General features: G+C 38.7%; 2 protein-coding genes across 2 annotated transcripts in view; both read right to left on the bottom strand.

Annotated features, from left to right (window-relative positions):
* LOC145495875 (uncharacterized) overlaps positions 1 to 16,278 on the bottom strand; it is a 297,135-nt gene that overhangs the window by 44,413 nt on the left and 236,444 nt on the right. Inside the window, exon 2 of the mRNA XM_081475467.1 lies at positions 5,166 to 5,808. The gene's annotated coding sequence lies outside the window, so the exon portion shown is untranslated. The remainder of the gene's footprint in view (positions 1 to 5,165; positions 5,809 to 16,278) is intronic.
* On the bottom strand, positions 8,425 to 9,878 carry LOC145495942 (RAD52 motif-containing protein 1-like). Its single transcript, XM_081475541.1, has 2 exons — positions 9,326 to 9,878; positions 8,425 to 8,863 (listed from the first exon to the last, which is right to left on the bottom strand). Exons 1-2 carry the CDS (start codon positions 9,452 to 9,454, stop codon positions 8,708 to 8,710), a joined length of 285 nt encoding a protein of 94 aa, XP_081331667.1. The 5' UTR covers positions 9,455 to 9,878; the 3' UTR covers positions 8,425 to 8,707.

The raw sequence follows: 16,278 nt of genomic DNA, 5'->3' as shown, positions 1-16,278 counted from the left end.
TTCAGTCTTTGTCTTTTATACATGTAACATAGTTACAGTCAACCTGTGTTAAGCAGACCCTATATTAAGCGGACTCCCTCTATTAAGTGGACGCCAGCTTGAGTCCCTTAATTTTCTTCCAACATTTACTGTAAAATAAACCTGCATCCAGGGACACCTCTGTTAAGCCGATGCGGACACCAATATTTAACTAAGCCATTTTGTTTCACAAAACCTGCAATAAGCGGACACTTCAAGGGCTTTTTACTTCTCAAGCTCAGCTCACTCCTTTAACATTGTTCAGCGATGTCGTTTTAAACTTAAGTAGATTATTCCAGATTGATGCATTGACTGACTGAACATTGTGCTTTGAGCAGTCTTTGATCTTCCACCGTGTTGCACTGTGTTACAAAAGGGTTAATAATGAACTACAGTATATAATTACACTAATATATATTAGAACCTGTTTAGAGTGGACACCCTCTATTAAGCGGACGCTAGTGAGTGTCCCATGGTGTCTGCTTAATACAGGTTTCACTGTAGCTATATACATGTAGCAAAGCCATGCTATCAAACTCGGTAACTGTAAGACTAGTGTGTATCAATATAATGCACATTTTATGGTACAAGCAACATCAAACTCTTCCATCATTCCTATTGGCAATTAATTTATTGAACAATGCCACAATTGTTCGAAGGCTGGATAACACTTAATGCACAAGATAAATCCCTATCCAGTGGATAGCATGGTTTGTTTTAATTTGCTGACACTGATCTGCTGGATAGTGATTTATCCACTGGATAGCATTGTCAAACAACCCGGGCCAGATGAACTGGAGAGGTTCAGAGAGCGCTCAACAAGCCAGGGTTACTCTCAGCCATACCTCAACTAACTCTGATTAGCTTCTTTCAAACTCTCCTACCTAACTTTCAAGCACACGCATTGTATGTCAATGATGCACACTGAAGTATGTATCAATTTTAAATCTAAACAGGCTGCCGACCTTAACTGTTTATGCCCTCAAACACACATGCTGGATCTCCAAATTCCCATTTACACCCACTTCTCCCATTAATGGCTGCATTATATAAATCTGAAGTAAAGAGTGAGGGTGAGCTTACAGCCACAAAAAAACAGAAAATCGAGTGGGAACTCTAACGAAGGCATGAAAAGAGACAATTGGATAATTCTTATTCCCAACTGAAGGTAATGGAACATGAAGTGAGGTATTTTGTAAGGTCCTTTGAGATATTTTTTGATACAAAAACACCATAATTATAACAACAGCTAAGGAAGGTGCAAGGTCTGGAAATTACAGGTAATGGGTAGTGGAATGTTCATGCATCACTGTCTCCCCCTCCCCCTCCCACCCCCCCCCCCCCCCAACCTACATGCTGGTTACCATCAATAATTTCCATCTTTTTTTAGTACGGCATGGGTCAAGAGGGAAAAGATAAGTTAATTAATACAATCAATTTCAGTCTTCCATGAAATAGTTGCCTCACTTTTTTTGGAAACAGTTGGATTTCAAAATTTAAAACTGAAGACTCAGCAACATGTCTGTGTAAGTATGCCATTAGGTATGAAAATCTGAATTTGAATTTGAATATGATCACATCCATATCTTTTAGCAGCAGCTGACAACATTGCTTCTCCCCCTCCCCTCCCCCAGGAATGGGAGACTAGTTTTTCAAAGCAGCATTCAATACCAAGCAATGTTAGGTTAGTTACCCAATTCACTGGTATCCAGTTATTACAACCATGTCTCATACATTGATATTATACTGAGCAAGTTTTTTTTCTTTTTTTTTACAAAAAAAGAGAAATTTAGTTTCAGCAGTAATCACTTAAAATAAAGATTTTTTAACATATGTCCCATTAATTTTCTTAAAATATCTTATAAATTCCCACACATTCACTTTACATAAAGTCCAGTAGGTTTTCACTGTGACAGCTATTATGCTATAATTACTGGACTTTTTTCTTTTTCTTGTACAGTACATGGAAGCAACACAAATAATGGACATTTAGCAAATATGTCAGCAAGAGAGTGCAATGTGTGAAACAATCATTTGTAAGTAAGCTGAAGGATACAATTCTGCTTCTGTTATGGAAATATATCTGAATGTGTTACGTATGCTTGAAGTTAGCCACGATCAAATATACCCATTAAGTTTGTGATCAGATGTTCTATGATAACCAATAAGAAGTTAATGGCTGTGTAAGTAGAAAATCAACAAACAAAGGAAAGGTCTAGTTCTGTAGAAACTAAAAGAAATAAAATCAAGGAATGCTTTACAATTGGTACTTATACATCTGGTGGTGGGTGAAGGGCAAATAAGACAAAAAATCAACAAATAGCTAATATTCCTATCCTTTAGTGTCTGTCTAATTATTACGGTCCTAGATTATCAAATTGCAGTCATTTCAATCATTACTTTATGATTATAAATTTTATCAGCTGGCTATTCACAACTGCCATGATGGAGCTGAACTCAGGTCTGAAGAGAAACAACTTCAGCTAGTCTGGTGCCCCAACCACTCAGCCACTGTCACTACCTCCTCTCTGACTCATAACCAGTCAGCTTGGCTTCCCTCCGGATTTCAAGTCTGGTGCCCCAAGCAATCAAATGCACACTGCCTCCTATCTGACTCAATAACCTGAGCTTGTCTTCCCTGTGGTTTTTTCTGCCCTTGAACAACATGTTAAAATTTAACCTAGAGAGAGCAGCTGACAGACCTTGGCTCTGACACATGTACTGCACTGTTTGTTTTAATAACAAGCTGTCACGTATTTATAAATTATTCTCACTGGTTGTTGGAATTCAAAATAAATAAAAAGACTGAGGTAATCCATGCTAAGTACAGTGACACCCGGAAGTAATGCGGACAAAAAAGGGTGTCTCATAAACCACAGACCTAAGACCTAAGACCTCCTCCGAATCTCAAAAACTAAAACCTAAGACCCCTTCTGAATCTCAAAAACTAAGACCTAAGACCCCCGAATCTCAAAAACTAAGACCTAAGAACCCCTCTGAATCTCAAAAACTAAGACCTAAGACCCCTGAATCTCAAAAACTAAGACCTAAGACCCCCGAATCTCAAAAACTAAGACCTAAGACCCCCGAATCTCAAAAACTAAGACCTAAGAACCCCTCTGCATTTCAAAAGTAAGACCTAAGACCCCCTCCAAATCTCAAAAACTAAGACCTAAGACCCCCTCCAAATTTCAAAAACTAAGACCTAAGAGCCCCTCTGAATCTCAAAACCTAAGACCTAAGACCCCCTCCAAATCTCAAAAACTAAGACCTAAGACCCCCTCCGAATTTCAAAAGTAAGACCTATGACCTCCTCCAAATCTCAAAAACTAAGACCTAAGATTCCCTCCAAATTTCAAAAACTAAGACCTAAGATCCCCTCCAAATTTCAAAAACTAATACCTAAGATCCCCTCCAAATTTCAAAAACTAACACCTTAGATCCCCTCCAAATTTCAAAAACTAAGACCTAAGACCCCCTCCGAATTTCTTATAGCTCCACTATGAAGTCACATTCAATTTAAGCAAACCCTTTGCGTGTGTAACTTTAGCCATTAAAATGCACGCCAGTTGATGTACATAAAATAGTGTGACTGTTCGCACCAAAACTTGCACATGTAGAAATGAAATTTTATTCCAATTTAGTTGAGCTTTCCCTATTTGTTTTAATTTGTAGTTTTATATTCTTTATTTCATCTTGCACTCATATCTCTAGGTGGCTTTGTAAGAATCCAAGAATTATTAAATAGCACTCTTTTGTTACTTGTGATCCAGACTGACATTTAAGTTCAAATTAAAGCAAACCCAGGTCTTGAGATTCTATGGTTGTCTTAGGTCTTAGTTTTTAACTTGTAAAATATCTATTTTTGAACTTGAAAAATTTTACTTTCCAAGTTGTAGTGGTGAATTGATTTCACTCCATCACTCCTTCACTCCTTCACTGGATCACAATTGAAACCCCAGGGGGGGGGACTCCCATATGAAAAGGTCGTGGATGCTCGTTGGAAAATTTGAATTGAACTCCTAAATTAAAGAGGACTAATATGGGAGTTGCCCGAGCTTCATTAGACCCCTAAAAGATACCACTTTAAACGGAATAGGTTCGATTACTAGCCACTGTTCGAGAAAGGATCCCTCACGCACTTGTAGACCCAACTCACGTACTCGAGAGATCAGCAGAAAATCAAGCCTAAAACCAGGAATTAAATGAGAGTGTTTCTTTTAATTGTTATTTCTTTGAGTTCACCCTAAAGGTTACTTTGACAGCTAAAAATGGTGGTGTTTCATCGTCAACACCCTAAGTGAGACCAGAATTCTTGATTTGTACCCAAATGACGAGCATCCCTGACCTTTTCGTATAGGAATAGTCCCCTCTACGTTTCCAACATCTGCTGTTTAAGGCCGCTTTACAGTCGTTTGCACCGTCTCAAGTTAGGTATTCTTTGAATTTCTGACGCAACTACTCAATATCTTGCCGCAGAAATACTCTACAATTGAATAAATTTTTGCATGAACGTTTTTATAAATAAAAGCTACCTGTAATTACACAAATAGGTCATTTCCCACTCAATTGCCGAAAAAGAAGACATTGAAAGTCACAAAATAGATAAGCTGTATGTATTTTCCCACACCCCCCAACACTCCCCCCTCCCCCCCTCATGCCAGACAAATTATTTCGTCCTTGCTAATTCCAAACCACCTACAAGTTATGTGCTGACAGTTTTGTTTGTTAATCTTAAACAAAAGTTTTGTTCTCAGTGTGGATCAACCCTAAGTAAGTTTTTCAGTTTTAGTTTCATGTATTTTCAAAGTAAACAACACACAATACAAGTAAGTTCTAACACTTGAGTAAGTTAAGCTTAACTTATGTAAATACCCAGCCCCCAGGGGTGATCCTGGCTGCACAAGGAAAATAACAAAATTCATCTGCAGCGAGCAGATCTCAGCAACACGAGCTTATTACTTTAATAGCTTTTGTTTAATGAAGCTCGTGATCTCTAAGGCCTTCAAATAACAGCCTCGACATCCAACTTTATTAAGATTCTGGAATGCAATTTGCTGCGTATGCTATTTAACAAGCGTGCGTTATATAAATACGAGCTGAGTTAACCAAGTATAAATACTTTAAAGACTTCAAGCACTTCTTACCTCGGGAAAGAACGTTGCAGGCTATTGACCATCACCATTTATGGCCGATTTTTGGAAAGAATGGTCCTAGACTCCCAAACATTGATCAAACAAACATGTCATATCGCGTTCGTAGCATTTGCTGTGCATGAATGAACAACATTTCCGCAATCTCTCACTCGTCCCAACAGCACCCCCTCTGTCGATTTTTTGCTCTCGCCCCAATTTTCGCGCGACCAGAAGGCGTAAAGAACGCAAAACGCCTTCAAATGGCTGACGCGAGTCGAAAGCAAAACCCTGTTTTTATCACACCTCGCTATTAGTTAATTTCTTATTACATGGCCCTGGCTAAATGTTTAACTTCTTCGATTTTTGTATAATTACTTCAATCTGCGTTTCATCTCGTCTGTGTATCAAAGCGTTCGACCTTTCAAATAAAAAAGACGGACTTCCTCGTCGTCCCTTTTAGGGGTTAAAAAAGCGGTTTTGGTACCTCAATCTAATGGTGTTCAGCCTCAAAGGTCAACAGCGGGAGTTTTTGCCGTACCTTCTGCTGTATTGGACCGAAAATTATATAACAAGAAATAATGTGTTGTTTTTGAATTGGTACCTCTTAGGGGTGAAAAACATTTCAACCCACGCCCACAAAACAGGATCTTAGTACCTCTTAGAGCACTTAACAAAATTTCAGAAGAGCACCCCCATCCTCTTTATATGGGAGTCCCCCCCCCCAGGGGGGGTTGGATTTCCTTAAAGTGGTACTATGACGAAAATCGCATCTTTCCTATCGCAACCATGTTAAAACATAAACAAGTAGCCTGTGCGAGAAGAAAAATGCTGTTTACTGTATTCAAATATCTCTTTTCGTTCCAGAGATATTCAAGTTTTAAAAATATGCAAATTAGCCCAGTGATGATGTCATACACTCAACCAAATTTTGATCAAATGTGATGAAAAAAGCCAATTTGTATCAGAAATGTTTGATTCTTTGCAGTAGGATTCTGCTAAATGTGCTCTACAATATGAGCTTAACAGTTTGGTTACCATGGCAACATACTGGGTTCCAGACCTCCCCAATATTAAAGGCATTTCTGGCCATCTTTGGCCTTCCACTTTGATATTTGCAAATGGTGCCTCATATGCTTCATCCAGCAAGCATATAAATATGTTAGCTCAAGTTTGTGGCCTCATTTAATGTTTTGCGAGCTGAAAATCACTAACATATAGAAATCAAGTGGGTGGGGACTGGAAAAGAGTGAGTTGCCATGGGAACAGAATTTTTTATAGCCATAGGTGTGTTTCCTATAGAACTATTAGCCTACCAAGTTTCAATGGTTTGCACTGCAAATTGACCAAGATAGGTCTATTTATATACTTGATATAAAATTGAGTTGAGCGTAGGACGTCATCAGTCATCTCATTTGCATATTTTACACATTTTTCGGACTTAAATATCTCCGGAACTAATGCAGATATTTGCAAACGGTAACGGCGTTTTTATTCTTTCATGGAATTCTATGTGATACACCTAAAAAATCAAGGGGGAAAAATTTGATCACAGTACCACTTTAAGTATAGCTACATCTAGAGACAGATTTACAATGATAATTGTTTTGACCAAAAATGCAGCAAAATTATCCTGAGTGTCCATTAAATTGTTGATTTAAATAAATACAGAGGAACCTCCCGTTGTGACCGCCTCTCGTAAGAGACCACCTCTCCTCAGCAACCAGCTTTCCAAAATACCAAAAGTTTCCCAGTCAAATCACTGTATTTGGAACCTCTTGTAAGTGACCACTTCTCGTAAGTGACCGCGACCACTTTTTGGAGCTAAAAGTCTGAAATTTTATTTCGTTTTTAAATAAGGGTAAATAAGTGAATAATATAATTGATGTTATAATATATTCCTGTTTACATAATATCTAATTTTAGATAATACTCCAATACCTCTTGAAACGTTCTTGCTCAATTTGTGTAAGTATGGTTTCCAGTTCAAATTGGAATCAAAAATAGGAGATCTGAATCACTGACAGGCATTTCTTCAATATTGTTTACAAGAACTATTCCTTCCTTTCCAGGTTCATTAAGTGCAATTTCAGCTTTCAACACCATTACAAGCAAGTGAAGAGTTACTTGAATGTATTCTGAAGTCCTAATGGTGTATTGTGTTTCTCATCTGAATCACTGACAGGCATTTCTTCAATACGGTTTACATAAACTATTCCATCCTCTGCAGGTTCATTAAGTACAATTTCAGCTTTCAACACCATTACAAGCAAGTGAAGAGTTACTTGTATTCTGAAGTTCTAATGGTGTATTGTGTTCCTCATCTGAATCAGTGACAGGCATTTCTTCAATATTGTTTACAAGAACTGTTCCTTCCTCTCCAGGTTCATTAAGTACAATTTCAGCTTTCAACAACATTACAAGCAAGTGAAGAGTTACTTGTATTGTGAAGTTCTAATTGTGCACTGTGTTCTTCATCTGAATTACTGACAGGCATTTCTTCAATATGGTTTACATGAACTATTCCATCCTCTGCAGGTTCATCAAAACTGCAATCAGGCATGTCTTGTTGGTTTATCTCTACTCCAACTTTGCCATTGTCCAAAGATATGATAATCACTCTTCTAAATGCATTTTCATATGCATGTCTGTGGGCCAGTTTCTTGGCATGTCCAAGCAATTCAAGTCTTTAAGTGGGGTCTTTTTCTGTGAGCCATAAAATTTACAAGGAATTTCAAAGTTGAAAAGTCACATAATCTTTATTTCCTGACAAAGTTTCCAAAAGAAATCTACTAACCTTGGGCTATTGGACACGGATTTCTTTCCACAAGGAAGACTCTCACAATTGTTCTATTGACAGATTATGATACCATTACTTAAGGACGTCCCCATGAACATTTTCCAGTAAATAGATTTTTTTAATATTCTTACTGCAGTCAGATAATGAGTCACCTGTGTCAGTCACCTGTGTCATTTCAGAGATAAAGCATGTGACAAATTGGCGTACATAATTCAGCATGGCTTACAGATGGTCTACATGGTCTTAAATATCAAAGGTGAGTCAACGGAGGCAAATGATATTAGTCATATTTTGTAAAAGTGGGTCTGTTGCATAAATGATTCCAGATGTTGCCAACATAACTTAACCCTTCAAGAGGCATTTGAAACCACCACACAGATAAACGAAGAGCTAAAAAGAACAGAATTCGATGGTGCATTTTGCAAAAAAATTCAAACTTTGCATCGATACATTTTCTTTTTTTTCTTCTTTTCTTTTTCTTTTTTTTTTTTTTGGCTAAATGTAGAAAATCGGTGGAGGAAATGATCTATCAAAAGAAAAATAGGGGTCACTGAACATCCAAGATCATTAAATCCATAGCAGTGGCCATCTGCCCTATTATTGTTCATTTTATTACTTAGCGCATGCTCAATGCATAATGTGGAGTGTGAATTTTCCTGCACAGTAAGGATGCGCAGAAACAATTTACACAAACGTCCTCAAGCCACTGTTTGAATTTAAAAATATCAGTGTTGACACTTCAACCCATCGATCTGTACTAACCTTGCTGTATTGTGTTTTGATCTCCACCATGCCCAGTGCCATCACAAAATAATTCACAATCTTTAATCTCCAGTCTAACCACACATCTATACAAAGAATTGTTCTTTTCCTGACTATCACTGTTATCAATTTTATTTTCTAGTCTCTCTAGCTGCAAAAAGTACAACAGTAAAAACTTGTCAGAGGAACAATTTCTTTTCCATGTTTCTGTTACATGAAGGGGAGTGGCTCCTCACCTAGGCAAGTGGCTACACTCCTCTTAAGTCACTAAACATGAAGAGTTACAGTAAGTGCCTGCACTGATGACACATTGTGGTGACCCATATTACCCAAATGGAAGTGTTTGGACTTGACTGAGGTTCTCTCAGAAAACCCTAATTCACAAAAATTTTGAAATCATACATCAGAATTTTAACATCAACAACGACTTTATTTTACAAATTCAGATAATTGACTGTGGTAGCCAGTAATTAGTAAAGCTATTATGTACTAGGTAATCTACCCTAAACAAGAGATCTAATGATGGTATTTAAAGCTCAAAGACAAATAAAGAAATAAATAATCACCATTTCTGAGTGACTATAACAAAATGAAGAAAGGAAGATTCCATTACCTGAACAATTTTTGTTGACCATCCATTAAATCCAAAGTAATGATTAGCAAGCACTGTGCACTTTGCCATGTACAAAGGGTGTCGAACAACTTCTGTGAACTTTTTCCGTTGAGCAAGCCGGAACTGCATATGCAATGCTAACCAATAAATTTGTAATTAAAGCTAACTCAGATAACACCATACACAGGTAAAAAAGTCTGCATTGGACCTAGAGGTCCAATTACCAGCAGAGCACATCCTGGTTTCTGTTGTATTAAGTGTCCAGGAGTATTTTGACACCTCCCTAATGGGACAGCATGTCTATGAGAGGGTTTACCCACCCCCACCCCTTGTGCCGTTAAAATCACCTGTACCCATTTGTACATGTAGATCTAATCTAGGTAGAGGGAATCACTGTGAGAGTTAAGTGTCTTGCTCAAGGATACAACACAATGACCCTGGCTAGGGCTCAAACCCAAATAACTTGATCTGACGTCCAGGACACTTAAGCCCTCTGGCCTGGATTCTTTGAAAGGTGGATAACACTATCCACCAGATGAATCACTATCCAGTGGATAGCGTGGTTTGCTTTGTTAACACTTATCTACTGGATAGCGATTTACCTAGTGGATAGTGCTATCCACCTTTCAAACAACCCCGGCCTGACCTAAAAATTATGCAACAGTTGATAAAGAACATTATTACCATGAGAACTCTGCCACAAGGGAAAACTAAAACTGACCTTTAAAAGTTGGCCTCCTAAAAGTCTCTTTCCACTTATTCTCTCTTTTGCCTTTTTTGCTGCCCTTGCTGAATAAAACTTGACAAAGGCATATAGAGAACTGTAGTTCAGGTCAGAACAATTCACAGTGGACTCCTCAGGAGCTGATGACAAAAATGATAATTTTCATGTTATTAGATAATCATTCAGTTAATTAATAATCACTTTTTGACTTTACTTTAGTTTATTACATGCAGCCTTGATTAGGTTCCTTCTCATGCATGGTGGGGAAGTAATCAGATTAAAAATGGATCATCCCAAGTTGGCTTGTTAAGACAGTTTAAACCAATTTTACATGTTGAATGTTTATAGTGGTCAGTGCACTTAGCTACACCTACAACCCTGCAAAAAACTGTCGAGATAGTATTGTCAATAATTGCATGTGATACTATGATGTAATCAAACCACACTGTAGCCCCCCCACCCCCCACTACCTCCATTCAATGTTGTTTTGGTCTGAAAACCAAAGGATAAAGTTCTTGTGTTATCCCCGTCCCCACCAAAACCACATGATTACAAACATTACAAGTCAGGGGAGGGATATAAGCTCCATTTATTTAATGACATTTTGGAATCTACTCAGTACAAATGGAAAAATGATAATATTCTTTTCAATATAGTTTTTGTCACAACTAGTTTAGACCAGGGTTGTAGCTCATTCAGCTAAGGCAAAACACTTAAACTGACAGACTGGTAATGGGTTCTAGCAGATGCATATCACCTACACCAGGTGATAGGCTTCTGGTTCTAGCAACAATGTTATACTTATTATTCTTTAATGGGTTTATCATTTCCATTACTTAGCAGTTGCTGATAGAGTGAAAACCTCAAAATTGTCTGACATTGAAAGTGGCTCTGAAATGCCTCCTTTAAGTTTCAAGTACTTATGCTGAGCAAGTTGCAGTCAAAATCATGTAATCACCTAAGAAAATTAATAGGCTTACTGTATAGGGCCACTCCATCTACACATTTTACACATAAGAAACTGACGTCAATTTGTTAAAGTATCCAAGTCTTCAGTGTTCACAGTTCTGACGTTAAAAAGAGTTTCCATAATCACAAAATTAGAACAAGAAAAATAAGTTACCTTCTGAACTATCCGATGAATCGATCACTTGTACTTCATACACCAATCCAAACTGGGAAAATATTTCAAGCAGTTTCACCTGAATCATTGAAAACGACAATTCTTATTGTTCAGTTGTACACCATTTTTGTCCATATTATATGGCAAAACATCTTATTATACACAAAGAAATCCTTACTTGTACCACTTCTTTCTCTAGCCGTCTTGAAATGTTGGTGACATACAGATTAACTTCATTCTTATGTGGACGAAAAAACTCGATTAGTTCAACTGATGAGTCCGCCATATTTGTTTTGAACTTCCCGCGCGCTCCCGCATATCGTCCGATAACTCAGCGGTATTTTAGTAGAAAAATTGACCTGTGGTGTATCAATCACATAGTGGTTTTCTGTGTACCTGAGACTTGCATTGCAATGGACATCCCTACTATGTACGATTTTCGTGTCGTTAGCGCCTCAAACTCCCTCAAACTAAGCTCGATAGCGAAATAAATGCTCGCCTGACAATAGTGTTTGGAATAACTGGGCAGAGACTCAAAAACAATATCACTGATAAGGGTGGGGTTCGAAGATACTAGTTTTTTTTTTTTTCTTTATACTCGTTGAGTCTTGATCTTGCTCCACTCAATCCTATTACTTTTTTTTTGGTCATTTTTTTAAAATTCCACAGACCTCCTCATCTCGGCCAGAATGTGTCTTCAAAGAGATTTGTGGGACCGAGTGCACTTCGTATCAATCCATGCTCAATCCTGACTGGTATCTAGCGCTGACGAAACAAGGCGAGACGAAGCCTGGGCCCAAAACTAAACGTGGCCAGAGGGCTGTTAGTTTCATGAAAGAATCTTTGCTGTAAGATGATTGGACAGCGAATGATTCGCAAAGTTGACTAACTTGTAAAGAATAAAAAGATATAAACGTAAGCGTGCTCGATCTAATAAGGCCACCGTAATGATTCGATTTAGCACCCTTCTTCAATACGCGCTCCCTAGATGAGTGCCTTTTTTTGATGAGCGCCCCTATTCCAATAGGCTTCCCCATGGCTAAGGTGGCATTCAAGACAGGGTCTTAGAATAGGCTGACTAGACCGGTGAATTATGACTGCGCTCCCGTCTGAACGTAATATAGCCTGCGTGACAGGCGTTCAATGGTGAAGGAGAGGGGGTAGGGTTGGGGTTGGGGATGGGGGTGGGGTTGGGGGTGGGAGAGTGTTCGAGCAACGATCGCTGAATATCCTGAAAGACAATTCTATTTTGCTCAGCCGAAATTTGGCAGCAGTTGTGATTTACGGTATTCTGTCTTTTAATTTCTCTACCTGCTTATGGTTTACGCCGGACTCTTTGTGACAGATAAGATTTTTGTCCTACATTGATTCCCTTGTTTTAAACTTAGATAATAATAATGTACCGAAACCCCTTCCTGCTGGACAAAACACATTTTCTGTGGACAAGATATTCAGTGAGACTTTGAAATATTTGCAATAGTCGTTTGAGTTTTTCTGGCAAATGTTTTCTCCCTTGTCAAATTATATTTTGCATTAGTCGTGGCCATCCGGTACCCCAGTATCCTCTAGCCCGACACAGATCGCGTGGACAAGGTGTCAATCCATATATATTTGGTGTTCCAGCGCTGATTGACTGATTTCTGACAACTCGCTCCGCGTCGCATCAACGGGGTTTCTTGGGCTCTAAGTGATGCGGGCAGGCTCTTCTTCCTTTCTTCCTTCCCTACTTTCTTTCCCACGAAGAGCCTCGCAGTCTATGGGTAGCTGTGTAACTCATGTCTGGCTCAGTTACAGCCCTCAGTTATAAATGCTATACAGGGTAATCACTCACTCGTCCTCTTAACCCTTTGTGAGGCATAAGCTCGCAACTTTCCTAACCTTGTTCCCACGGTCCTCTCTCTTCCTCCCTTGGGTTTTCTCGAGGAAGAGAGAGGGCCCTGAAAACGAAGTTCCATTTTTCGATCTTTTGCCGCCTTCCACATTTCTGGTCATGTAAGGCCCGTCTCATCTCAATTTCGAGAGTTCTCCGCCATGATGTATTTGGTCTCCTTAGGGTTTTACCTGACATAGGGCCTTATATTGTGTTTAATACGTTGCACTCATGGAACAATTGACTATGAGCAACTCTGTATACGGTGGTGAAAGGTACACATAGCCCTCCATAATTTGGACATGCGCTGTGGGGCCCGTTTTGTCTCCCTCTGTAGTATTTATTTCATAATTAAAAATTACAATGAAAACGTTCGCTGCCTAAAAAATTTCAAAAAGAACATTAGCTTTCAGCTGTCGATCTACAGCCTTCGATGGATAAAAATGGAATGCAAAAGGATAAAGTATATGCAAAAAGGGCGAGATAAAAATAATAAGAAGAACAAAAGCAAAGTAAAAACTATAGTATTCTTTTTAAACAATAGTCACCTAATTTACACATTTTTACTTTGCTTTTGTTCTTCTTATTATTTTTATCTCGCCTGTCCTCTAAACAATTCAATTCAAAACCAGACAGTTCTTACTTACTGTGGTATATAACTCTCCGTTTGCACTCATTGCAATGTACTTTCCTGCCGCTTTTCCTTTTATCACACCGGCCTCCACCAACTCCATTATAAGAAAAACTATTGACAAAGAAACACAAGAAATAGCAGCTGCAGCTGGGTCACAACTGTCAGTGTTTCACTGATTCCTGTTTGTGTATTATGGAACAACTGGGACCTGTTGCCTAAGTACAGTGTTAGTTCGGTTCTGAATGGGATGCTAGTGCTGCAGGTTTCTTTTAACAAAGTTACGACAACGACCACTACGCAACATGGCGGCCATACTCTTGCTAATAGGTCGACCGAAACATGCAGCCTTGGTTTACAGCGTACATCTTTGATATTGGACATCCAGGTTATGGTCAATTGACGCCTATAAAAACAAGTACTGGTTTTCGATTGGATCGCAGGCTCAAGCTAAGTTAACGTCTTAAAACAGTTGGGCATCGTTGGTGGGAAAGTGAAAAACTTAAATTAATCACCGTAGTCGGTGACAGAATGTTTGTCTAGCTAGATTTCTGATTTTCTGATGACTTCGTGCAAAACATCTACACACTCTAATATTGTAACTCTATAATAAAGCTACCAAAGGACACGAGTGCAGTGTAGACAATTGCACACAGGGAACCCAATATTATAACAGGACCACCCAATTTATTTAGGATCGCCTTCCAAGTATTCCATTTAAAAAGAACAGCCCAACGTACGGCGAATTACAAAGAATGAAAATTATAAAGAGTGAAAATCATCAACAACGAATTACGATTTTGACGTTCCACCAAATTATCTAAATTAACACTGAAAGCGGAAAACTGGCCGACAATGAATTGGTCAAAAAATTAAGTTCATCACCGTCATTGAGTTTTTCTTTTTCGTGTCTGGCTACACGAAGACAATGCTATATTTTCAGTAACATTCAGAATTCCTTTTCTTTTAGTTTCAAGACGTTGTAACTCAGTGAAGTTCACATCAAAAATACATTTTTTCATTGACACTCGGCCTTTTCGAATGCAAATCTCGATTTCTTGAAACTGAAAACTGCTTAAAGCCATGTAGCTTTAAAGAAGTTATACTCATAACTGACTATTACGCATTTCCTTTAAAGTAAGTTAGAGAATATCGCTCTATATGAAGGCGACATCCCTTCCATGCTTGATGATTTTCTTTAATCTCCTCACCTGCCTACTTGACAATGTAACAACATCGTAAAGAGAAATTAGAAAATGATCTTGCCTACTTGACAATGTAACAACATCGTCAAGAGAAATTAGAAAATGATCTTGCCTACTTGACAATGTAACAACATCTTAAAGAGAAATTAGAAAATGATCGCTCTCGGAAATAAATGGCTAAAAAAATGCGAAGATAACGTTTCACTTGAGTTGTGGCTGGGTTACAATTCCTGGGCACGAATGTAACACGCAGGCATTCTGTAAGTTATACGTTACTTATAATTAGCCAAATAAATTTCTCTACTCACTGTAAACATCATTTTCGTCCCGGCTTCCCTCTTCGCCGTTCTCGTTTACTCTGAGGTAGAAACCATGACTGCATTTTAAATGCTTCGGTGACGACGTGTAGGGAGTAAAATGAACCATGTCGTTTGTTGTTGTTGTAAGTGGATGTGCGATACACTGAAGATATTTTGAGTGTACTAGTCTACCTTTATTGCACACCTCGACTAATCGTGACTGACGCTTACCAAGTTAAAAGAATTTCGTTTTCACCCACCCTGCCAATTCCCTTTGCATTTTCTTTTCGTTTGGAACGGCACGTAAATTTTTCCTCTACATCGTTTCTTTTGGCCAGCGGCTGCTTATTGAAGATTTTTCTCGCATCCTTGTTGATACTAAACTGACACTGACGTGCGTAGCATTTGAGACGCCGCCTTGAGACGGGATATGCCTTTTGCCTTTGTTTCAAAATGAGGTGCTTTTTGTCTCTGTTTCAAAATGAGGCTCGGCCCAAAATCTATGGCTAGAGTCTATGGGCCCTCGACAAAACCTCTTTATATGACAACAGGGCACGATCGCACACACGACATTTTTGAAAGGGGAATTTCTCCTTAAACGATACCTAAGGAAAAATATTTCCTGACCGTTCGTGAAGTATGAGCGAAAGTCAACTGGCTGGGCCTCGTTGACAAGGAGCTCATAGCAAACCTGGAGACATTGTCCAATTATTAACGCTTACTGATCGCCTTTGTGTACCATCAAATATTTTCTTATATTGCCATGAAAGTTCCAATTTAATTGTCTGACAGTCTATCCTATTTATAAGTTGCGTGATTCAGGGAATCTAGGAATAATAGAAATCGGAAGCACGTGCCTGACATTCCCATTCCCCCATTCCCCCATTCCCCCATTCCCCCATTCCCCCATTCCCCCATTCCCCCATTCCCCCACGTGCTTTAACAGCGGGAATCTTTAAAACGGGTAATCTTTAAAGTGGGGAATATTTAATAGCGTTAATCTTTACTGAAAAGTGAACGAGAATCTCTCAGTTTCCCACCGGAAGCTATTTATTCTCTCACATGTATCAACTCAACAGGTACAGAGACAGTTGTGGAATT

The sequence above is a fragment of the Orbicella franksi genome, chromosome 8, assembly GCF_964199315.1.
Source record: "Orbicella franksi chromosome 8, jaOrbFran1.1, whole genome shotgun sequence".
NCBI classification, from domain to species: domain Eukaryota; kingdom Metazoa; phylum Cnidaria; class Anthozoa; order Scleractinia; family Merulinidae; genus Orbicella; species Orbicella franksi.
The sequence above is the reverse complement of the archived record's forward strand: the minus strand, read 5'-3'. Positions and strand labels throughout refer to the sequence as shown.